Source organism: Macaca thibetana, chromosome 11, assembly GCF_024542745.1.
Source record: "Macaca thibetana thibetana isolate TM-01 chromosome 11, ASM2454274v1, whole genome shotgun sequence".
In the NCBI taxonomy this organism is placed as follows: domain Eukaryota; kingdom Metazoa; phylum Chordata; class Mammalia; order Primates; family Cercopithecidae; genus Macaca; species Macaca thibetana.
Window position 1 is genome coordinate 14,679,978 of NC_065588.1, and position 25,962 is coordinate 14,705,939.

General features: G+C 40.2%; 2 protein-coding genes across 10 annotated transcripts in view; one reads left to right on the plus strand and one right to left on the minus strand.

Moving 5' to 3' along the window:
• ATF7IP (activating transcription factor 7 interacting protein) overlaps positions 1 to 12,887 on the plus strand; it is a 134,972-nt gene extending 122,085 nt beyond the window's left edge. For all 9 annotated transcript variants that reach the window (XM_050749365.1, XM_050749356.1, XM_050749357.1 and 6 more), the window contains 2 exons: positions 6,186 to 6,298; positions 7,620 to 12,887. In XM_050749365.1, coding sequence (XP_050605322.1) covers positions 6,186 to 6,298; positions 7,620 to 8,039 — 533 coding nt within the window. In that variant the 3' untranslated portion in view covers positions 8,040 to 12,887. The remainder of the gene's footprint in view (positions 1 to 6,185; positions 6,299 to 7,619) is intronic.
• A 707-nt stretch (positions 12,888 to 13,594) lies between these two features.
• The window catches only part of PLBD1 (phospholipase B domain containing 1), a 68,063-nt gene continuing 55,695 nt past the window's right edge, over positions 13,595 to 25,962 (minus strand). Inside the window, exons 7-11 of the mRNA XM_050749366.1 lie at positions 21,787 to 21,987; positions 21,536 to 21,676; positions 17,062 to 17,247; positions 16,284 to 16,390; positions 13,595 to 13,892 (exon numbers count right to left, since the gene is read on the minus strand). Coding sequence (XP_050605323.1) covers positions 13,710 to 13,892; positions 16,284 to 16,390; positions 17,062 to 17,247; positions 21,536 to 21,676; positions 21,787 to 21,987 — 818 coding nt within the window. The 3' untranslated portion in view covers positions 13,595 to 13,709. The remainder of the gene's footprint in view (positions 13,893 to 16,283; positions 16,391 to 17,061; positions 17,248 to 21,535; positions 21,677 to 21,786; positions 21,988 to 25,962) is intronic.

Genomic DNA, 25,962 nt, shown 5'->3' on the forward strand with positions numbered 1-25,962 from the left:
ACAATCAACTTGCCACCGGCTAGCTAGCTGATCACCCCGAGGAATGGCGTGCCATATCAAGGGCTCAGTGTTGGTCTCTTCTGCTGACAGATTGGGTACTCGGCAGCAACCATAGCCACGTCAGCCTTGGTAAGTGGATGTCCATGTTGCTGTGCCCAGGCATCACCTCCAGCACTGCCACCATGGCTACTTTGTTCATGAGCCTATTGGGTGATGACAAGGGTGGCTGCGGATAGAGGCTGAGTGGTGTCCACAGAACGGATCATCCTATCGACTTGATTATTAATCTCCTCTGCTGAGGTCACCCGTTGGTGAGCAGTCACAGGGGATACAAATATCTTCACAGTTTCTGACCACTTAAAAAGGTCCATGCACATATTTCTTCCCCAAATTTCTTTGTTCACCAATTTTGTAATCGTGCTTCTTCCAAGTCCCTGATCATCCAGCCAAACCATTGGCTACAGCCCATGAATCTATGTAATGACACATCTAACCATTTCTCCTTCTAAGCAAATCATACAACCTGGTGCACTGCTCAAGATTCTGCCCACTGAGAAGATGTTCTTTCACTGCTGTTCTTCAGGGATGTCCTAGAAAGGGGCTGTAGTGCTGCTTCTGTGCACTTTGCAGTGGTGCCTGCATATGGTGCAGAACCATCTGTGAACCAGGCCTTAGTCATCTGTTCCACTGTCAGGTGATCATAGGGACTCCCCATGAGGCCATCTGTGCAGGCTAGGGAAGAGAATGCAGGGTGGCAGGAGTGGAGATATGGGCATTTGAGCCACTTCCACTTGTAAATTACTTGTGCCTTCAGCACCTGCTGGAACCCAACCACATATAGACCACTTCCATTTGATGCATGACCCACTTTATGGCTAAATAGGTCAGAAAGCACCCAGTTCATGATAGTCAGCTCAGGTCACATGGTGACTTGATGACCCACAGTCAAATGTTCAGTTTCCACCAAAGCCCAGTTAACAGACCAAGAGCTGTCTCTCAAAAGGGAGTAGTTACCTGCAAAAGATGGCAGTGCCTTGTTCCAAAATCCTAGAGGCCTCCACTGTGATTCACCTATGGGGTCCTGCCAAAGGCTCTAACAGCATCCCTCTCTGCCCCTCACACCTCAGGCACCATTGAATCTGCTGGGTCATATGGCCCATGTGGCAGAACAGCTTGCCCAGTAGCCTGAACCTGTTGCAGAGCCTTTTCCTGTTCTAGATTGCACTCAGAACTGGCAGCCTTTCAGTACACTCGATAAATGGACTGGAGTAACATACCCAAATGAGGAATGTGTTGCCTCCAAAATCCAAATAGGTCCACTAGACGTTGTGCTTGTTTCTTGGTTGTAGGAAGGGCCAATTGCAGCAACTAGTCTTTGCCTTCACTGGAATGTGTTGACAGGCCCCACATCACTGGACCCCTAGAAATTTTACTGAGGTAGAAGGTCCCCAAATTTAGTCAGATTTATTTCCCATCCTCTGGCACACAAATGTCTCACCAATGAGTTCAGTATTTTTGCTGCTACTTGCTCACTTGATCCAATCAGAATAATGTCATCAATATAATGGACCAGTGTGATATCTTGCAGGAGCAAAAACTGATCAAGGTCTCTTTGAATAAGATTATGACACAAAGCTGGAGAGTTGATATACCCCTGAGGTAAGACAGTGAAGGTATATTGTCGTCTTTGCCCACTGAAGGCAAATTGCTTCTGGTGGTTCTTGTGGACAGGAATGGAGAAAAAGGATTTGCCAAGTCAATGGCTGCACTCCAGGTACTAGGAGATGTGCCAATTTTATCAAGGAATGAAACCGCATCTGATACAGCAGCTGCAATTAGAGTTACCACTTGATTAAGCTTATGATAATCCACTGCCATTCTTCAAGATCCATCTGTCTTCTGCATAGGCCAAATGGGAGAATTGAATGGGGACGTGGTGGCAAGCACCGCTTCTGCATCTTTCAAGTCCTTGATGGTGGCACTGATCTCCTCAGTACCTCCAGGGATGGATAGTTTTTGATTTACTATTTTTTAGGGGCAGCTCTAATGGCTTCCAACTGACCTTTCCCACCATAGTTGCCCTCACCCTACCAGTCAAGGAGCCAATGTAGTGGTTCTGCCAGCTACTAAGTATGTTGATGCCGATTATGCATTTTGGCACTGGCGAAATGACCACAGGATGAATCCAGCGACCACTGGAACCACTGTAAGTGAGACCTGAGATAAAACTCCATTAATTATCTGACCTCCATAAGCCCCTACTTTAACTGGAGGACCACAATGATGCTTTGGGTCCCCTGGAATCAATGCTCAGAACCAGTGTCCAGTAGTGCCTGAAATGTCTGATCATTTGCCTCTCCCTAGTGCACAGTTACCCTGGTAAAAGGCCAGAGATCTCCTTGGGGAAGGGTGGGAGAAAGATTCACTGCATAAATTGTTGGGAATGTAGTGGGGGTCATTCCTCAAGGGCATCAGGCCTCCCCTTCATTCAAGGGGTTCTTGATCTGTAAACTGGCTCAAGTCTAGAAATTCACTGAGGGGTCGTCATTCTGTTTTTATTATTCAATTTAGTCTTTTGTCCATTTGACCTAGACGCTTTCTGGTTGTATAAATTAAGTAGGAATGCAGTAGGCTTCCTATCAGTTTCACCTCTAGGAACACTGTGATTAATTAGCCAATGCCAGAGCTCTATCCAAGTCAGACTCTTCTGATTGCCACTTTGCCTCTGCTGTCCATTATGGTAGCTATACCCACCTTGTCTTTGACAGTTGAGTGCCGCCACTTGGCCCCTGCCACCTGGGGATCCAATTATTTCCATTATGTTTAAATTTTGTAGTTGAGTGACTGCGGTTCCCACTGTTAGATCTGACATACAGAGTCAAGCAATTAGAGGGCTCTTCAAAGATACAGGTGCTGCCCTCACAAATCTATTTCTCAAGGCATTGGTCAAGGGTATATCTTCTGGACCCTCCCAGCTGGGATGACTAGCTCTAAAGTGACTGATTCACCCTACCATCCCAATCTCCTTAGTCTTTGGATCCCTTCCTGTACATTAACCAAGAGAGATCAGTCATTTCCAGCTCACTCACCGTATGCCATCTTTTAATCCTTATTTCAACCAAGCAAATAACCTATTAGAACCTTTTCTTAACTCCCTGAGCTGCAACCTTAAATGCAGAGTCCCTACTTAGTGGGCCCAAATCAAGAAATTCAGCCTGATCCAACTTTGTTCCTTCCACCATAATCTCATACCCTTAATAATCATCCCCATGCCTGTTCTCCAGATTTCTGTATATATGAATTAGAGAACTCAAAACAGTTCTCTTTGAGTGTAGCGTACATCCTCATGGGTCACACTCCCAGCCTCACCTCTAGGGGCCCACCAGTACTTTAGTTATAGGTCCAGAAACAAAGAGAGGTGTTTGGAGTGGCTCCTGAGAAGAATCAACATTGGCTTGCCTGACAAATGCCTCAGGGGAAGTCATCACTGTTGCCTCACATAGCACAGGCTTTATTTCCTCAAAGTTGGAAAGACTGATGGCAACATGGGTCAGGAAGTGGACGTTGCCACTACTGGGAATGGGGAAGCTGTTCTTTCTGGCAGAAAAGCTTCATCGGAGTTTACAGACTCAGTGTCCCCAGCTTCATCTGGGTCCTTCCACGCACCCCCATTCCAAGTTTCAGGGTCTCATTCTTTTCCAGTCAATGCCCTCACTTTAACAGTAGACACCTGGCAAGACTGTGCATGTATCTTTCATTGCAGGTCAGACACTCACATGATAAGAGCTTATGTCTGTTTTTCCACAACTTCAGCTCTTTTTCTACAGGAGATAAGACTCTTATTCAGGGCAATCTTAGCAGTTTTGAGCCTCAGTATCTTCTTCTGAAGCTGAGAGACAGAATCCCTGAGTTCATCATTTTCTTTCTTCACCTTGTCCACTGCACTTAGGAACCAGCTTCATTATGTTCCTTGGTTCTCCACATATGGTCCAAGGTATTATGTATAGAGTCACTAAACTCCTAGCTTCTCACAAGCTGTGAATCAGGAGTGTCAAATGCATTTATTTTGCATAACTCTGTAAACAGTTCACACCAGGGACTATCAGTGTTCTCTATACTATTAGAAATAGAGTTTTTAACATTTTTAGGTCTAATCACATTAAGCAGCCAACTCCAGAAACCCCAAAACCAATGAAAGAACTCCATCCTTAATATTCTGTTCCTCTGGACCCCACTCCTGGTACCAAAATCTGAATTAGGGTTCTCTAGAGGTACAGAGCTAATAGAATGTATATATTTGTGTGTGTGTGTGTATATATGTATATATACACATATATGTATCCTATATACAATATTCATATATATAAACTAATAGGATGTATATATTTTATATATTATGTATGTATTAAACTAATAGGGTATATACATAAAATATATACTACATATAAACTAATAGTATATATCCACTTTATATCCTACTACTTTATATATACAGTGTATCTTTTAAATTATATATAAATATTAAATATATGTAAAATGCATACTTTATAGTAAATGTTTATATATATAAAGGGGACTTTATTAAGTATTAATTTACACAATCAGAAGGTCCCACACTACTGGGCATGGTAGCTCACGCCTGTAATCCCAGCACTATGGGAGGCTGAGGCAGGCAGATCACTTGAGGTCAGGAGTTTGAGATGAGGCTGGCCAACATCATGAAACCTCATCCCTGCCAAAAATACAAAAATGGCTGGGCATGGTGGCACAAGCCTGTAATCTCAGCTACTCGGAAGGCTGAGGCAGGAGAGCCCAGGAGGCGGAGGATTGCAATGAGCCGAGATCACGCCACTGCCCTCAAGCCTGGGCAACAGAGCCAGACTCTGTCTCAGAAAAAAAAAAAAAAAAGAAAAAGCAAGATCCCACAATAGGTTGTCTGCAAGCTGAGGAGCAAGGAAAGCCAGTCCAAGTCCCAAAACTGAAGAACTTGGAGGCCAGTGTTCCAGGGCAGGAAGCATCCAGCACAGGAAAAAGATGTAGGCTGGGAGGCTAAGGCTCAGCCAGTCTCTCCTTTTCACGTTTTTCTGCCTGCTTTATATTTTCTGGCAGCTGATTAGATTGTGCCCACCAGATGAAGGGTGGATCTGCCTTCCCCAGTTCACAGACTCTAATATTAGTATCTTTTGGCAACATCCTCACAGACCCACCCAGGGTTAACACTTTGTGTCCTTCAATCAAGTTGACACTCAGTTTTAACCATCACACATATGTAGTAGTTTTGCAAAATGTGATAGCAAGGAAAAATATAGCTGTTTAAAGAAACAGTAATGCTGTCATTAGAAAATAAACTGATTGGAGTCTCTGGATCATAGTTTGGCTTCAACTCTCTCAAGTTTACAAGAGCATTATCTGGGAAAATTAGTCAACAAGTTTGGAAATGAGTTCTGGGAAACTTGGCTCGCTATCGTCCAGGCACCAGGCCAAACTATGGCATGGGCCAGGTACTGAATAAATGGCAGGAGTATGGTCAGGGCAGTAGGTGGCTCTGAATTTTCTATTTTTGTTTCCTTGGTGTATGTCACAGCAGTTTTCTGTGGGGTGAAATGAGTATCCTGAACCAAGGAGCTAGGCATGGAGAAAATGAGAGGAACTTCATTAGCACATGGCAAGGATGACTTATTCTGGCTTTCTGTCCTGGTTGAAAAGATGAGACTGCAGAGCTTTTTATGAAGATACTCCCAATTTGTCTATCTTTTGAGTCACACTGCTCCATTATGGCCATTTACCTTTTACATGCGGTACACAACCAGTGTTCTAGGATTTTTGTTCATAGTTCTCCTGGTAAGGATCCTTTTATTTCTCCCTGTGCTGGACCTCCTGTTGCTTGTGTCTCATATTTTTCTCTTTATTTTCTCACATATTAGTGGCACATATTCTCCAGTGACTATTGAGAGAAGGTTTGTGGTAGTTAGAATTTTTTTTTTAGTGCTTGCACATAAGAAAGTTTTTTTATCCACAGGCTGGTTGATAGCTTGGCTGAATACGAATAGGACCTCTAAGTTAGAAATATCTTTCCTTTCAAATCTTGAAAACATTGCTTCACTGACTTCAAATATTTAATGTTTTCCACCAAATTTACAATAGAATTATTTTATCTTGTAATTTTTTTTTTTTTTTTTTTGTAGGTGTTACAGTTCGAGTGCCTCAAACAACCACGTATGTTGTAAACAATGGACTAACCCTGGGATCCACAGGACCTCAGCTCACAGTGCATCACCGACCACCACAAGTGCATACTGTAAGTGTTGATGCTTGGTTTTGTAAAATTCTCAACTGTAAAGGTATAAAATATTATTGTAGTTGGCATTTTTCTTTAAAGTGGTTATATCCAAGGAAATTGTTAGGTCTTTCTGCTTTTTCAGAAGTTTATTTCTAAAAATTGATCTTAAACCATTATGAACAAATGTTCATAGGGATGATGATCATTTAGAATCATTGAGTTTGCTTGTGGTGTACAGTATACAAAAACAGGTCCACAGTTGGGGTATATGAAGTGAAATACAGACCATTTCTAATTCATAGTTAAATTAAAAAGGACGTTTTTCCATGTGTTAATTTTATTCTTTTGTTTTAAACTATGCCACGTCTAACTGCTACATTGTCATCAATTGTTTTAAAGAATCCAATGATATTGGGAATTCGTTAGTTAAGAGGCAGCAGAGATAACCAAAGATTTCTCCTTAGATTTAGCCTCCAAAACAATGTCACATTATCCTGTGACACAATTTTGTCAGTGTTTGACTGGTATGAAATATCATCATAATGACGATGATGTTCCAGTGTTAGAAAAGTCAATAGGACTTCCTAAAGTTAGAGTCACGTTTTTTTCATCATCTGGCCTTAACCTACCTTTCCAGATTTTTCTTCATGTACCCTATATCCAAGAAAAAGTTAATACTTGTTGTCCATATGTCCCCTCACTTTCCTGTCCACATGCCTTTGCTCATGCTTTATTTTTGGCTGAAAGGTACATGATTATTTCTGCATCTCTAGATCCTATCTTTCACAGTTCAGTTTAAATATCACCTTTTTTTTGTAAATTGGCCAAGAATATAGTACACATTCAGTGTTAATACGCTTATTTATAAGAATATGCTGTTGTCTTATATTGCAAAATAACTTAAAAATGAAAGTATAATTGTATTCTCCAATTTTATATGATCTTGATTGCCATACATGATATTTTAAAATGTTATACTGAAGTGATAATCTGTAACATAGATAATTCAATCATAAATTATTTTGTTAGAAGTAGATCATTATTTCCGTGTTCCTCAAAATGATGTTCCATCAGCAGGGGCTTTTTATTTCCTAAGAAAAACTCAAAATATTTTAGGTCTAGGAAATAGAGCAGGAATAACCTCAGCATCATTGTTTGTGGCATCATTCATTACAAAACCCCAAATAGAACTTGCCAAATTTGATATGGTGTTTGGTATTTCCTAGAATTCTTGATGTAAAATGGTATCTCTATGTATGTTCTCTAAGGTGTTTTAATCCTAACATTCTAAAATGTTCTTTTTGCGATCATTATAAATCAGTGTGACTTGTTTTTTTAGGAGCCGCCACGCCCTGTGCACCCAGCACCCTTACCAGAAGCTCCACAACCACAGCGTGTGCCCCCAGAAGCTGCCAGCACATCTCTGCCTCAGAAGCCACACTTGAAGTTAGCACGAGTTCAGAGTCAAAATGGCATAGTACTGTCATGGAGTGTCCTGGAGGTGGATCGAAGCTGTGCCACTGTTGATAGCTACCATCTCTATGCTTACCATGAGGAACCTAGTGCCACCGTGCCCTCACAATGGAAAAAGATAGGGGAAGTCAAGGCACTTCCCTTGCCCATGGCATGTACTCTCACCCAGTTTGTATCTGGTAGCAAATACTACTTTGCAGTACGAGCCAAGGATATTTATGGACGTTTTGGGCCTTTCTGTGATCCTCAGTCAACAGATGTGATCTCTTCCACCCAGAGCAGTTAAACCTTGGAGCCTTTATATTTTCCTCTTTTAAAATTTCCACCTTTTGGTCTTGTTTTTAATCTTGTGCATGATACCCCATGTAAAATCCACCTTGTGCAAGATTTCTTGGACAGATGTGTGTATACACTACATTTGTTTATAAACAGAAGCAAAATAAACTCAGCCCACAAAGCTAGAATCTTTTCCTGGACAGTTTAGGCTTTGGGGTTTGGAAATGTAAATGTGTACCTTGCTTTAGTTTTGAGGCTGGGGAATATGTGTGGGTGTTTATGTGTGTTTTTCCCTATGTATGTGTTACTGCATTGGAGTCTCCCATTTTTATTCTCAAATTTACCTCTTAAAGTACGAAGTAGTAGATCAAAGGATCTGAGATGTGTAACTGGCATGACTCTGCTTTTAAAGGATCTGTAGGATCATTTTAGTTAAATGGTTTAAACAGAATCAAAACAAAACCCAAAGAAATGAATTAAAAACAAAATGGCTAAATAGTTTAAAATAGGTTGATTCGAACACAGGAAAGGATCTATTTGTTGTTTCTTTTGTCTGGTCTCCTAAGTTGTTAATTAGGTTAAAAAAGATCTGCAATGGCCCCCTCCCTTTCCTGATCTGGCTTTTACATTTATTTTGTGCCTTAAAGATTAACTACAAAAATAAACATGGCCAAAAATAAATAAATAAACATGGCCATATGTCCATGGTTGCTTACTCTTCCCTTGCAGCCTTTTTACCCTTGATTTCTTGCACACCTCCTCAAGTAATTTTTTTTTTTTTTTTTTTTTAGATGGAGTTTCGCTCTTGTTGCCCAGGCTGGAGTGCAGTGGCACAGTCTCAGCTCACTGCAACCTCCGCCTCCTCGGTTCAAGCAATTCTCCTGTCTCAGCCCGAGAGTAGCTGGGATTACAGGTGCCCGTCACCATGCCCGGCTAATTTTTGTATTTTTAGTAGAGATGGGGTTTCACCATGTTGGCCAGGCTGGTCTCAAACTCCTGACCTTAGGTGATCCACCTGCCTCGGCCTCCCAAAGTGCTGGGATTACTGTTGTGAGCCACCATGCCCAGCCTACTCAAGTGATTTTTAAACCAAGGTGTGTGTGTGTACATGGAGGTATTTGTACACACACGCACACATGCGCATGCACAGTCTCATCTTAGCCGGGCATGGTGATGGCATCACATTTAACTCCAAAAATTTGACGTGCTATTTTCTTCTAAAACTGTAGATGCTTTTATTTTTGGTCACTATTTAACTTTGTGTAAAGTGGACCAAGCGAAAACCATATTGTGGAAGAAAATTTTTCACATGTTTTAGTATCCGTGTTGCACACTGTGTTAGAGATTATGAAAATGATTCTAGTTCAGTTTATCACCCAAAGCTATCACCCAATACTAATTCCTTAGTATTCTTTCAAATGAAGCAAATAGAAAGATTCACAATATAGAATGAGCTAAAATATCAAGGAGAAAGTTTCATTTCCTCTTTATTCTCACAGCGTCCTTCCTGTTTTAACCTTTTAACTTTGTTTTGATGGTGCCAAGTTGAGTCTGATGTACCCATTGTTAGCTTTGGATAGAATTTAAAGTATATCCCAAAATTAGCCGGGCATGTTGGTGCATGCCTGTAACCCCAGCTGCTCAGGAGGCAAGGAGAATCGCTTGAACCCGGGAGGCGGAGGTTGCAATGAGCTGAGATTGCACCGTTGCACTTCAGCCTGGGAGACAAGAGCGAAACTCTGTCTCAAAAAAAAAGAATTTAAAGTATATTCTTTGAGGTCATTTTATGTAACAATTAGATATAACCTCCTGTGTATCTCTCTGTTCCTCTTCAAAGTTATTAAAATTCAGCTTAGGTCATGGATTTTTAATATGAGGGGCAGCTGTACTGGTTTCAGGTAGGTGTTTTGAGTGTAGATAGTTTAGGACTGGAGGGCTGGGTTAAGTTTTAGGAGTGAGAATGTACTTGAGAATATTTTGAAAGGAATTTATGAAGTTTGTGAAATAACTTACAAGTCCTCTTCCTTTGCAATATTTGAATTCCATTTTTCTACCTTCTCAAAATAGTCATTCATTTTTCCTAGAATTGCAGGAGGGAGCTCTCTCTTTTATTAATGTTGTTTGTTTGCAACTTTGATGGCTTATAACAGGAAGTTTTCTAGTTGTAAAGAAAACTCTTTAGAGACTTTTGACTGGTCAGTATACTATCATCTGAGGTGTAAGATTTGATTCATGATGAAGAAAGCCTATAGATTGCCAAAAAATTAATGCTCCAAATCTCCTTTCACTCTCAGAAAATGAGACCACAAAGGAGTATGCTATAAATCAAATTTGCCAACCAACTATGTAGATATTACTCATTCTAGGACTAATGATGATGGTAAAGAAGTTGCCATTGTTATGGCAACGAAAATTTTAAAAGGAAGGAGTCGGTGATCTTCTAGATGTATATGAACACCTGTCTATATCTGCATGTGTATGTTTTGACCTGCAGTGGTTGCAGTGTTGATTATGTGTTCAAGATTATTCCTGTCTACAAAATTGAAGGCCCTTGTTCAAATTGTTCTTTATTGGGTGTTTTTATGGTCACGTGGTTACAATTTTCTTACATAACCTACAAAAGGTTCTCTTGATGAACATTTTTATTTATATTTACTAATTTTTTTAAAAAAGCTTTCATAGCATTATTTAATCAAATGAAGAAAGCCCAGTAGAATTTAAAAAAAAAATCATTATCCTAGCCTATATTATGTTTTCTGTCAAAGGAAAACAAATTCTCAAATAGCAGTTCTAAAAATAGATTTACCAAAGTAAAATAATTACTTAAAATGTTTTATTCCAGTTGGAAGGAAGGTACAGGGAGAGATCGCAATTATTTAGGGGAAAAGTATATTTATTATAAGATGGTGTACTCAAATTAGCCTACCATGGCACGTAGGGGCAGCAGCTATATTAGATTTACTAGAGGTGCTAGGTTAGAACAGTAGGTTTTTATTGAGGCAGGTTTTAATATTGATAGATGCTTTTTGTTTGGTTTGCTGCTTCTGGGAGAGAGAATGGAGGACTTAAGTAGTAAGTAGCTACTGATAACAGACTTTCTAGTAGCAGTTTCCACTCCGCGGTTAACTTTTTAGTTTCATAGTATCTTTTCACAAAGTATTACAAATAAGCTAGATTCTCCCATTTTGGGAATGCAAGTTTTACTACATTTTTAGCCTGGCAATATTTGTGTAGGTATTGCCTTATTGGAAATTCTGGAAACCTGATACTGCAACCTGCAATGTAGGATGTTTGTATGGCATTTAAAGATAACGGTGATGTTTATTATTCTATACTTTGCATTCTGTGAGAGTAATTTTCACTGTCTTAAGTGTGAGTAAGCCTCTTGTTCTTGTCAAGAAATTTATAAATCACATACAAAGACATCTGTTGTTAACAGTTAATTTTATGAGGTAACTATATCCTTCTATTTCTCTGGATTCATTTTTTAAAAATATGCAGAATACTGCATACTGTTTAAGATAGTATATACATTTATGAGAGAAGTGGAGAGCTTTCTTCCTTGAAAAGTCGGTATTTGTGGAGATATCATTTGCCTCACAGAGAGGTGTTCCCCACTCCCATCCCCATTGCCAGATAATAAATACTTTGAAAAAGTGACCTAAAACAGCTTAAATCTTAGGTGCATCTATCTGCAGACCTCCTTAAGTAGGCTGCGTCTTACAGTTCTCTTACTGCATTGGGTAAGTGTTAACTTTGTTGTTTGTTCTTTTGCTTTAAATATTCTCCAAATTGCCATTTATGCAACAAGGTCAGGGTTAATACTGCATGGTATTCATTTATCTTGTTTCATGAACTTTCCAGTACTGTACAAGGTTAACAAAGTAATGCCTGTGGTATCCTCATCTCTCACTTTTTTACACTGTGATCTTAGCACAGTAAGGTACTGCAAAGACCTTCCTTCCAAATGTTCTCCCTGACTTTGCTTCTTGGGCCAATTCAGTATCCTCAACATCCTATGATTTTGTTGTTTTATCACTGACCTGTGGTTGGCCTGTTTTATCCTAATTTCCAGAAAAATCAAGTCCTAGTATTTGCAATATCAAATAACTGTCTAAAACCAATGTGTGATTCTACCTTCCTTATTATTTTTACTGGGCAAATGCCCTATTTTTTTTTTTTTTTTTTTTAACTTTTGGGATACACACACAAATCAGCAATTCTCATGAAGCGTTTGTTGGAGTGGCAGACTTGTCTAATTCCTGAAACTCATTCATCCCCTTGAGCCAGCCAATGGGGAGGAATAGGATAATGCAAACACATGTTTTGTTTTCTCATTTTCAAATAATTTACCATGTTAAAATAAACTTTTCTTTGTTTTTTATTTGTAGAGTCAGCTAAGTACCCATATTTAAATGCTGTCTTTATCATTTTTTTGAGGTTTTTGTTTTTGTCTGTTTCTTTGTTTTGTTTTTGTAAATAAGGTAACTGGGCAATCAAACACCTTTTGGGGATTCTGGCTTTAGTATTTTATCAGCCATTTCAAAATTAAATATAAAAATCCTTTGTAAGTAACTTGCATCCTAATTTTTCTTTATTGCAGTTGAAAGTGTAAATAATAAGACAATATAAGTAAGACCTTCCTAATGTCTAATACAAACTGGGCTGTAGCAAGTGGCCCTATTTTTATTAGGGTTTTGAAGGTTTGTGTGTGTGTGTGTGTGTGTGCGCGCGCGCGTGTGTGTTTTTCTTTTTTAAATGTATAGTAGAGTGGTGTCTGTATAAGTGTTAACTGTAGTGGGGTTTTGTCCAGCAAGCCTGAAATTTATACTTTGAAATAAAACTACTGGGTTTTTAACATTCTGAGTACTCTGTTTAATTCTGGTTATTCACCCTTGTGGCTTTTTTCTTTATTTTTTAAGAATCTTCCGCCTTGTTTAAAGTCACCCATTACATACTATGTGGTGTGGCTTATTTAACCTACTTCGCAATTCCATGGCACTCAGATCACATGTAACTCTCCAACTTTGAAAGAAAGTTGCTAGGCAGGGTTGCTGCCAGCTTGTATAGGTGCTTTTGGCTTATAGGAGGCAACAGTAAGGTTTACTATATTGTATGCCTAACCTACACCACAAAAGGACTCAACTGATGCCTGTTAATGACCTGAAAAATCACTACAATCACTAACTACTACTAGAGGTTCCTGTGAAAACGAAGCTCCAGCGTCCCCTAGGGTTTTGTCATTAGGCATATTCATCCAGGGAAACAGGAAAGAGCATAGGAGGAGTACAGATTCTTATGGGCCGGGCATTTGTCTCAGGTTCCAGTGGCTAGAATTGTCATGTGGCACAACTATCTGAGGGACACTGGGAGATGTGGTCTGTGTGAGCAGGCATGAAAGGAGAATATGAATTCTGCTGAATGAAGGAGCAGTTTCTGTCATACCCTCTTGTGTATTAGCATGTATACTGAAGCTTAGTGTTATTTATATATATAACATTTCTTCTACAGTGCTCTACCTTATAGCAAGTGCTTGCTGTAAAAACAACAAAGTCAGTGGAAAACGAAAGTGACAAATGAATTTAATATATTTTATTGCATAATTCTGATGGGAAAAACATAGCTAAAATAGTGCCTTTGGTTTCTTATTTACAGCCTTCTAGTCTGTCATCTCCCTCCTTCATTTCATGTCACGTTTCAAAATTGGTTTCATGGTAATAAAATCAAAGTTGTAGACCTCTGGCATGCCCTGATGTAGAGTTTTGTTGAAACGGTTCCAGTGAAAAACAGGGAGGCCACCTTGTACTGTGGGGCCACTTATGGCATAGGATGTGTACTGAGATGCTAGGTAGATATCTGCCACCTGGAAAGAGAGAGGAGGAGGACATTTTAGAAAAATCATTTGGCAAAAAATTAAACCCATGGCCTTTCCCACTCCCCCAACTACCAAAGTCATAATATGAGCTTTTTTTTTTTTTGAGACGGAGTTTCGCTCTTGTTGCCCAGGCAGGAGTGCAGTGGCACAATGTCGGCTCACTGCAACCTCCCAGGTTCAGCAGAGATGGGGTTTTGCCTTGTTGGTCAAGCTGGTCTCGAACTCCTGATCTCAGGTGATCCACCTGCCTCAGCCTCCCAAAGTGCTGGGATTACAGGCATGAGCCACTGCGCCAGGCTGCCTTCTTTAAAACAAAATTTTCTTGCCATTTTTCACACTGTCTTTGTATGATGTAGTCTTCTGTATACATTTCGCATCAAATGTCAATCAACTAGAAGTGTGTGAAATGAACAATGTAGCCAAAAGCAAGCTATGAAGTCAGATTACTCATTCAGAATTCTAGCTCCAAAGCTCATTTAAAGATCACTTAACCCCTCTATGAGTCAGTGTTCTCCTTTGTAAAAAGGGCTGATAACCCTACTTCATAGAGTTGGCATGAGGATTAATGCAAGCAATGCTCAAAGCAATGCCTAGAATAGATGAAGTCCTCAGAAAAAGTTGTTATTAATCAGGGTGGTAACGAGTCTTTTTTTTTTTTTTGAGACGGAGTCTCGCTCTGTCGCCCAGGCTGGAGTGCAGTGGCCGCATCTCAGCTCACTGCAAGCTCCGCCTCCCGGGTCTATGCCATTCTCCTGCCTCAGCCTCCCGAGTAGCTGGGACTACAGGCGCCCGCCACCTCACCCGGCTAGTTTTTTGTATTTTTTAGTAGAGACGGGGTTTCACCGTATTTAGCCAGGCTGGTCTCGATCTCCTGACCTTGTGATCCGCCCGTCTCGGCCTCCCAAAGTGCTGGGATTACAGGCTTGAGCCACCGCGCCCGGCCTAACGAGTCTTAAAGTAGATGGAGCTCACTGTCAAAAATTGAGGGCCATGGTTCTCAAAAACACCTAACCACTGACTAGCAGTGGATCCTAATCTTAGAGGGGAAAGAGAATCTCTTCTGATTTTCCCCATAAAGAGAGAAATTATATTTTTAAAGAATATCCTTCAACAGAAACTTTTTGATAAAAACAATTGTAGGCCTCTGTCTCCAGAAGTGAGATTTGGTAGAGGGAAGCTTGGCTTGAGTTCTCCCAGGCAAGGCAGCACAGGTGATTTTCTTGGTGTATTCTGTGATAGATACAAACTTCACACATTTGACTGAATGTTTGCAAATACCATTATAAAAAAGGAACACAAAAACATTCATAAGGGTTTCATCTGTGCCAGCTTCTCTACATCTACCTTTTTTTTTTTTAAATGTTAACATTGAGAATCATTACGGTTAAAAGCTTTGCCTTCATCACATAGCTAAAAAGAAGGTTGAGCTGGAACTCAAGATACTTTAAAGCATTTCCTGTTTAGGTATTAGGCTGATAGAGAATAATGTATAACTGGGGTCAGCATTCCTATAATTTTTGGAGCCAAAGACCGAATACACAGTTTACCCTGACGGGTTTCTTCCAGAATTTAGGACAGGTGGTGAAATGAAAAGACACACCCAAGCCAAGACTGCAAAAGGATGTAGTAGCATAATCTGCCAACCAAATGCCTCATACCCTCAGACATCCCAAATCCAGTGGTGAGCAGGTAAATTTTTAACAACCATCTTTCTGAGGAAAAAAGTTCCTGATTTCCATAATGTAAATACTTTCACTTGACTGGTTTCAAACTATCAACATGATGTCAACTAACAATTGGTTCCTGCCTATGAGCTGGCTTTAGCACACCACTGCAAACCTACTTATTACTTATATTTTGAGACACATTACAGCATTTATCAATTCTAACGTTGTGAAAAACCTGTGCTTTAGGCATCTTGTCCAAACTTGCTCCTTCGGCTAAATTCGATTCATGTTTAACATGGAATCACACTGCTTGAATAATATGTTCTTTGGACTTTGGGCCAGTCTGGTAAAACTTAAGACAACAATATCGTCATTATGGCTGTACACATTTACAAATAACTCAACACTGTTCTAAACATTTTACAGAGATGAAAGGCTTATTCTTCAGAACACCGTATGAGGTAAGTACTGTTATATCCATTTTACAGATGAAGAAACAGAGACATGATGGAATTATGTGATTTACTACTAAATGGCAGAACAGCGACTTGAAGTTAGATAATAGGACCTACCACCAGAATCTCTGAAAGAGCTGATTCCTGGGTTGAGTTTATGGTTAGAGCCATTACTGTGCTTCCTGCCTGTGCAACTTTGCCTTTGGAGAGGCCTGTGTACTGGTGGGAATTACATTCAAAAGCCAATAGCATGTTACCTTCGTGTCATAACAACCTCCGGGACTTGGGTTAGGTGAGTTCAGGTCCTCACGGCAGCAGATGGTATTACAGGGGTCACCCTTACTGTAAGGATCCTTCTTATAATCTAGGAAACAGAGAGAGATGGGGAAGAGAGTGAGTATTGGCTATTCGGAGACACTTCTCCACAGTAAGGTTTTGGGGCCTGTTAAAGCCTAGATAATCAGAGAGTGTACCCCCACAGGCCTCCTCAGCCCAGCCTGCTTCCAGGATAGACATCTGCCTTGGCTTGTGAGGAAGGAGTAAGTCCTTGGCCCCAGGCCCAGCCTGCTCTTAAGAACCTTACACAGTGAAAAATGGATGGGAGAGAGAACCAGATAAATGCATCAGTTGTTTGACTTTGATGCTGTTCATAAAAAAAGAAATACAAATTTGACTTTGATGCTGTTCATAAAAAAAAAATGAGGTATTTATGAACAATTTTTGTTTTATTAGCTGCTGTTATCCTTGGAAAGAAACTTGTGTTTGGAGAAAAATTTTAAATAACCCTGTATGAGTTATTTCTTCTGTGTCTTACAGATGACTTTTTTCAATTACAAAATGTATAGACTCTTCTCTTTCATTTTATAAAGGAGGCCAAAGCTCTATTATTGAGTATAAAATGTATAATATTAGTTAAATACTTAAATAACTTCTTGTAATTCCTTCTAGTACAGAGATGATAAACTTACATGGATTCTTTATCCATAGGGAAGAAAGGAGTTTTGAAGAATGATTCTTGAGAAATATGCTACGTACTGTTGTATCGCATGATATATTTCATGGATGCCACATCAGTCACTTTCCCTTGGTCACGCCGGAAGATTTTGGCTCGTGGCGCTAAATCATAAGAGTAGTCCAAGCCCAGCTTCTGAACTAACAGTGGATAGCCACTCCAGTTGTAGATCTTTTCATGGAAAGGAATATTGTAGGAGGGCCAATATCCTGAGTTGGAATGGAAGGGAAGTCAGGGAGGGATTGACAGGGAAGGAGACAGAAAAGGAGAGAGAGCAAAAGAAATGTTATCCATGTTCATTTATTTTGAAAATGGGCACAGGTGTTTCATTACAAAATAAGGTATAGAAAGTAAAGCTTTTTGCATGCGAACCCTGGCAGCCAAACAGCCTTTTAAATTTCCTAAGTCAGCACACCTCTAGATTATTTCATTAGGGGAAGAAGAGCATCAGAATTCTCTGGTTTTCACCCAAAATTATTAATCTCTAAGCCAAAAAATAACCATATTCTTTATAGAGCAAAATAAAGTATAATGCAAGGCGATCTGGGGAGCTCATCTAAGTGGATTTAGTTACTGAAATGCCAAGAAATGGCTGTTCACAATATGGCCCTATAAAGGAAGATGTCAAATGGTAATCACGATGTAGTGGAAGAACGTAGCACTGGGAATAGAAAGCCTGAATTCTAGGCTCAGGGCTTAAGAAGTAGGTCTTAGGCAACTTCATTTGTTTTGTTTTGTTTCTGTTTTTTTGAAAGACGTCAGTGGGGAGGGAGAGGAGAAGTCCGTAATGTGAGGGGATTGGGGATGATCTTGTAGGTTACATTAGGTTTTAATTCCTTTGACTCTAAACATTTATAAAGGCTCAGCTTCATTCAAAGCTTCATAGTGTGTGAAGGCCACATAGCCTACTAGTCACTGAGCACCAAATATGTGACACAGCTCTCTCTGGTAAAAGCAGAATTTCAGAAACATCCTAGATTACACTGGTCTGGGTTATTGCCTACAGAACAGTCAAGGAATGTCTCCACCATTCAGGGTTCTCTCCCACCTCCACATTCTCTCCTGGCCCTTGTCTGCCTTTCTCCTTTGTATTGTTGTACAGGACCTCCTCTTTAGGGGTGAGGTTACTGAGACAAAAAGTAAATGATAAGACATTCAGCCTTGCTAATTCTGAGAGCCAGCATCAGAAGAACTGAGATATGGATGACATTGAAATTATAGAAGAAAAACAGATTTGTCGCTAAAACATATCTAGGTTATATAGACTCAGGAATTCGATTGCCTGGATTTGAAGCCTGGTTCTGCCATTATTAAGTATGTGACCTTGAACAAATTGCTTATCCTCCTCTGTGCCTCAGTTTCTTCATCTTCATTAAGTATTCAGCATTAAGCATCTTCATAAGCATAAGCATGAAATGCATTCAGATGGAGTGCTTAATTATAGTATCTAATACTTGATAAACATTAGATTATTATTATATTTCTCTTTGTGAAAACAGCTCAAATGAATAATGAAAATGTCTGCTTTATACTTCACATTTCATGAAGCTTCATGATTTAAAACAGAGCAACTTGGCCTGGTGCAGTGACTGACGCCTGTAATCCCAGCACTTTGGGAAGCTGAAGCAGGTGGATTGCTTGAGTTCTTAAGTTCAAGACCAGGCTGGACAATATGGCAAGACCCTGCCTCTTTAATAAAATATGAAAAAAATAGCCAGGCATCGGGGTGCACAACTGTGGTCCCAGCGACTCGGGAGGCTGAGGCCCGAGAACCGCTTGAACCCGAGAGGCGAAGGTTGCAGGGAGCCGAGATCACGCAGCTGCCCTCTAGCCTGGATGACAAAGTGAGACCCTGTCTCAAAATAAAAAAATAAAATAGGGCGACTTGTTTAATCTCACAACAACCTGATGATGTGTAAGTATTATCATCCCTTTTTTGAACAGAAGAAACAGAGTTTCAGAGAGGTCAGATGTCTTCCTTGCCTCACAAAACTTGACTGAATACAGGCCTTCTAACTAAAACATCCAGGGCTTCTATCACCATACCACAGTTGCTTAAATATGCTAGGAGGTGTGCCCACCCCCCACCCCGACCCCCCCGCCTTTTTAATGGCTATATGATATCATTTATTTGTTTGGGCAAAACACGTTTCTTTCTGAGCTTTTCTTTACTCACAGTAAAATGGCAACAATAACACTTATGTGGTAGTATGTTACAAACATCAAACAAGAGAACTTAAGTAAAAGGCCCAGAAGAGTGTCTACAATGCAGTAGGTACTCTGAATTTAATTCTCTGTTCTTCTCTCCTCTGGCAAAAAAAAAAAAAAAAAAAAAAAAAATACAGACAGATCATCATCAACTCTTTTTAGTCTTAGGGAGTTTCAAGGGGTCTAGCAATGGGACTGCAGAGAACCAAGTCTACCATTCTGTTAGCAACTGTCCAAAGAAGAAAAGACTACTTTAGCAAGCATCTCTCTCTTGAGGCCTGCTATTATTTTCAGGCTCTTAGGAGCTGGAGGGACCAGCTGGGTTATCTGTTTTGAACTGCTCTGTGCTAACCAGTAACCACCTAATGATTTCACTTCTTGGATGGATTTTCCTAACAAGCAAAGAAGGTAGGTCCACTGCTTGGTAGTATATGAACTGCTTGGCAATGAAAACTCCCACCTTAAAAATTGGTGTTATGCATAAGTCTTAGTGCATTTAGTTGGTGTGAACCATTCTCCACTGATGAGGCCCACTCTAGGCATCATTACAAAGTCAATTTGGGGACCTGGAAAACGGAGGACCAGGTCCTGATCCCTAGGGTCAAAACTTTATCTCTGTTCTGTCTCTATTCATCTGCCAGCTGATCTGTTGCAATAGTCTCCTAACTAGTCTATTTTCTTCCCATCCAGTCTACTCTTCCTTCTCCTAACTAGTCTCCTTTCTTCCCACCCAGTCTACTCTTCCTTCTCCTAACTAGTCTCCTTTCTTCCCACCCAGTCTACTCTTCCTTCTCCTAACTAGTCTCCTTTCTTCCCACCCAGTCTACTCTCCCTTGTCAGGAACTCCCAATTTCTAAAACATAAAGGCTGAACTGCCCAATAGGATTTTTAAGGCTAACATTTTCTCTCAATCTATCTACTTATCTTAATTGATTCTCATGACCGTCCTGTGAAATTGTAGAGGAAGTTCTTGGGAGCCAGATGAGTCTCAGAATTTAGGATTTTTCAGACTTTAGAACAACCATGGAGTGCGTGGATTATGTGACATTACAGTCTCTTTGGGAAACACCTCATAATCAAAGATGTTGATATTTCTGTAGCCTAATGTATACATGGGGTCTCTAAGAAGAAATAAAGACAATTTAAAAAAACAGGCTGGGCACAGCAATTTGGAAGACCGAAGCAGATGGATCACCTGAGGTCAGGAGTTTAAGACCAACCTGGTCAACATGGTGAAACCCTGTCTCTACTAAAAACACATAAAAACTCAGCCGGGTGTGGTGGCACGTGCCTGTAGTCCCAGCTACTCAGAAGGCTGAGATAGGAGAATCGCTTGAACCCGAAAGGCAGAGGTTGCAGTGAGCCGAGATTGCACCACTGCACTCCAGCCTGGGTGACAGAGCAACACTCCATCTGAAGAAAAATTAAAATTAAAATTAAAAACAACTAAAAGTTTCCTTCTGGCAGTTTTGCTGCCAAATGAGTTCAGATCAGGTCATATCTTGCTACCAAGTGAGCCAGCTACCAAATCAAAACAAAACACAAGAAACAAAATAATAATTTGTGGTTTTACAGTTTTAGAATTTTAAAATTACAAATACCTGGTTGTGGACCTATATCACGATTCAGTTTTATAGATGAGGAAAGTGAGGCTTGGAGAGATTCAATGATTTGCCTGAGATTTTAAGGAACTGAGATTTGAATGAAGGCAGTGAGCCTCCTGGCTTCAAATGACTGGACTCCTTCTTGCCCACCAGAAGTGCCTTCTCTGACCCCATCCACTAACAGCCACATTCTCTTTATGTTCACCACCGGCCTAGGGACACCAGACCTGATGACAGCTCTTCCCATCCTGAGCTCCTGCAGCTGCTTTGAGCACTTTGCTTCCCTACTAGACTCCTGAGTCCTTCGAGGTCAGGGACTCTGCATCCTTGCTTTTCTGGTCCCTGGGCCACAGTGGCACTCCATAAATATTTGCTGAATTGAACTTAAAGCTTTAACCAGGAATACAGGAGAAAAGGTAATATTAGAACCATGAGGAATCACAGGGCCATGAATGCCTGATTTGCGTCCCAATCTGCACATTGTCCTGCAAGAGTCTGCGACGTAGGTTTACCTGTTGTGCTAAACCTGGTCATTCTCCCCCAGTGTAACTGGCAGTGGCATCCCCATCCTGTCTTCCCCCCCATGCCCTCCCCCACCACACATTCACACATCGTGCATTCCCCTACCATATATGAACTCACACATACTCGTCAGGTTTTCAGACTTAGGACATGAAGAAAGTACCTCTCCGTAGAACATCAGTTTGTTCGGAATATTCTACATATGTAGGAATTTGCTCCACAATGTACAGAGTGCCTTTGTCAAGGCTGTGGTTCAGCTTTACCTTCTTCAGGTCCAGAACCATGTATTGATTGTTATAGGTGCCTGAAATATCAGCAGACGTGAAGACGGGACATAGGTATGACTTTACTGGTTAACAAGCCCAAATTGAAATATATGTCTGTGCCTAACAGTTATTCTGCAGGGTCACTTACCAGAGTTGTATTTTGAAAAGATGTCTGCCCACCTCTTGCCACTATCTGCCATCATATTGGCCACACGGACTCTTTGCCATGCCAGGAGAGACTCGGGTATTATCTGCTTTAGCAGGGTTTTATTATACACACTGTTTGTGGTCTGCAGCAGTATCAATCCACTGCTAAGAATGTAAAAGTCATCCAGAGACTCCAAAAACCCTGCAGGAAAGACAAATATACACATCAGCCTATGTATATATGGAACAGTGAACCATCATTATTAGCAAAGAGCTTTACATACACATGCATTTTGCAAGGCGTGTCAGTTATGACTATCCTTGACCTGCAGTTGCCTCCCCCAGCTCTGGCTCACCTCTGTGGTAGTCACCCAACTGCCGCTTACAGAGGTGCCAATAGACCTCCACCCCTGGATTCTCCATTGAAAATTTATTTTATGATTTGAAATTTAAAAAATGTTAAATCCAGAACATTGCAAGTTTCCAGAATGATAAACAGATGTAGATCCCAACTTGCTAGGATTTCGCAGGAGAACTTTTAATTAGGGAGGGGATTAGCATCGTTCATTAGTAGGATATAAATGCCTTTTTTTCTTCTCTTCTACTTTCCCATATTTTTCAAATTTTGTATAAGTCTACTTTTTTTTTTTTTTTGAGACACAGTCTGACTCTGTCACCCAGGCTGAAGTGTGGTGGCATGATCTCAGCTCACTGCAACCTCACCTCCTGGGTTCAAGCGATTCTTGTGCCTCAGCCTCCGGATAGCTGGAATTACAGGTGTGCACCACCATGCCTGGTTGATTTTTGTATTTTTAGTAGAGACTGGGTTTCACCATGTTGGCCAGGCTGGTCTCAAACTCCTGACCTCAAGTGATTCACCCGCCTTGTGTGGGCCACCACACGTGGCTAAGTCTATGTAATTTTTATACATGGAAAAACATCTACATTTAGAAAAGAAAAGATGGTTTTGAAACTCGGTCATTGACACTCTTCGTCAATGCTTTTTTATAAATGTTAGAGGCAACACAGGAAAATCAGTGAAGCCACAGTCTTTTCTGAAGACCTATTTTGTCATTTACACTGGGATGAGTATGGAAAGGACAGAATATCAGACGCAGCTGTAATAAAAAGAGAGGATATATTGTCATCAGTAACAGTAATGGAACAACTGTCAGTGTTAAAGAAGAGTCAGAAAAGGACCCCAGTGGTAGAGTTAGAAGGGGCCAGAGTGATAAGTTCCTTTGGTGCATCCTGCCGAAGGGGATTAATGCCCTTACAAAATAGTCCAGAGAGAACTAGCTAGCCCCTTCCACTATGTGAGGTCACAGAGAGAAGGCACTGTCTATGAGAAACAGACCCTCATTAGACACTGAGTCTTCCAGTCCCTTCATCTTAGGCTTCTCAGCCTCCAGAACTGTGAGCAATAAAATTTCTTTTTTTTTTTTTTTCTTTTTTTTTTTTTTGAGACGGAGTCTCGCTCTGTCGCCCAGGCTGGAGTGCAGTGGCCGGATCTCAGCTCACTGCAAGCTCCGCCTCCCAGGTTTACGCCATTCTCCTGCCTCAGCCTCCCGAGTAGCTGGGACTACAGGCGCCCGCCACCTCACCTGGCTAGTTTTTTTTTTTTTTTTTTTTTTGTATTTTTCAGTAGAGACGGGGTTTCACCGTGTTAGCCAGGATGGTCTCGATCTCCTGACCTCGTGATCCGCCCGTCTCGGCCTCCCAAAGTGCTGGGATTACAGGCTTGAGCCACCACGCCCAGCTATAAAATTTCTATAGTTTATAAATTACCTAGTCTGAGGTGTTTTGTCATAGTAGTCAGAATGGACTGAGATAGTGTCAAATTTCTATCATTATTTTTTACCACTTTTATCATTTTTGCCATATCTGAGATCTAAACTATCATTTAGTTAATATTTTTATTTTTTGACAAGTAAAAATTATATAAATTTATGTTATACAAAATGATATTTTGATATCTGACAAGTAAATATTGCATATATTTTGGTATACAAAATGACATTCTGATATATGTATATACATTGTCAATGGCTAAATCAAGCTATTAACATATGCACTACTTAATATCTTTCTTCAAATTAACTCTCTTTTCAAACTTAAAATACTTACCCTTGTCACATACCATAATGTCTAAGAAACTATGGACTTAAATGTTTTTGTTTTTTCCCAAAGAAATACATTGAAACAAATACATTTCTACTAACGTGCAAAAAATATTTGTCCACATACCACCTCAAATCACCCCACCACCCTATGCATGCTATTGCACATCTATTCTAGCCTAGTTTGGAATAAGTAAGGTGGGGTCAAAGAAAGGGGTCACTTGAAGCCGGAGGTAAGAGCATGGATTGGGAGTCAGAGGGCCTCATTTTAGTTCCCTGCTTGCCTCTAATGAATTTGACAATTCTCATTTTGCCTCTCTGTTCCTTATTTCTTCCCTCTGATAACCTGGGACTAAGTGATGTCACTCAGCTCTAACAATCTGATTTTAATTTCTTGAAATTCCTTGAGTAGGAAAGTTACACGATGAGAGGACTGTCCAACTAACCCTTAATGAGCCTCTACAAGGCTGCCGTTAAGCTATAGAGAGGTTTGTGTAAATTAGAGAAAGTTGCACACTCCAAGTGGTACAAGGCTTAAAGGTGCCCTTGAATGAAATTTTAATGGTCACCTCTCTAGAAAGACATGAGACTCCGTCTCAAAAAAAAAAAAAAAAAAGACAGACATGACCTGGGCAAGGATATATGGCTTGGCAGAGTGTAAAATGGATTTCATTCATCTCTTGGGCTGGGATCATTTTTCAGTGCTCACTCTGTACAACCATACCTGGCAGCCTTGAGAAAGCTCCCTGGTAGAAAATCCCTGTAGGGTAGAATGCTGTATTTCTGGAATGACAATTTTGCTAATTCACTCCTTACTGTAGCAGTCTCTCTGGACACAAGAGGGCAGGCGTTCTTTAATATATGTAGGTGATTGAATATTACAAGTACTAATGTTTTAAGGAGTCATCTTTCCTTTAAAGGCAAGATTCTTTATGAAAGAGACAGGAAGATGGAAATATATAGGCTATCTAGAATTCTAGAGCAAAGAAAATGACTGGCCTGCAAAAACTATAGTCGAGGAGGCTAATTCTATAGTTTAGAGTTTAAGATGATAAAGAAAAGGCCCAGAGATGAGACAAAGTTCTGATACATTACCTTTTAAAAAAAAGCACATTTTTTTGACTATATACAATTATAATATTTTAAATTTTTTTTTTTTTTTTTTTTTTTTGAGACAGGGTCTCCCTATGTTGCCCAGCTGGTCTCAAACTCTTGAGTTCAAGGGATCCTCCTGCCTTGGCCTCCCAAAGTGCTGGGATTACAGGTACGAGCCACCACATCTAACTAAAATTATGATCTTGCTCTCATCTGTCATTGGTAGCTTTGGAAGGCAGATTGAGATCAGGAGAAAATGAAACACTCCAGTGTTTTATGAATGCCAGCCTAAGAATAATATTTCATGGTAAGCTTCTCACTGAATTTAATTAAGAAATAAAAAGAAATTCTTTCAGTTAATAAATCATATTTCAAGACTTAAGAAAAAAAAAACACTGAATTACAGAAATTAACAGTAACCACTATGTAGTCAGGCAAATGGCAACAACGGTTACTCAACACACACCATGGAACAAACACATTAGAAACAATTATGATGGTTGACTCATGGGGAGTTGCATGTTGAGACAGGGTGGAGTTGAAGGAAATCATCTTATGACCAGTTAGTCAAGAAAAGTATGAAAAATAAGGTGGGATTTCTGGAAAGGTAGAAGGGAGGAAGCATCCTGAGTTACGTGGGGAAGATGATCCAGACAGGTCTGATCTGGCAGAAGATATCAGTGTCCTGGGATGGTGCCAATGAGGAGACAAAAAATCAAAGAAAGGTACTGAAAAAAAAAAAAAAAAAAAAGCCCAGAAATTAAGTGCTGCAAGATCCATTTATAATTCTTTAGAATACGTGCCGGAATTCTGCTATTTCTTTTCTTTTCTTAGTTCTACCTTTTAAAAGCAAAGGACATGAATTTTGGTCTGTACCAAATATAGATTGTATTTATATGCTTCAGCTTTATGAGCAAAGTACCTCGATTAAAGAGGTAACATGACATTAATAAAAGTAATTA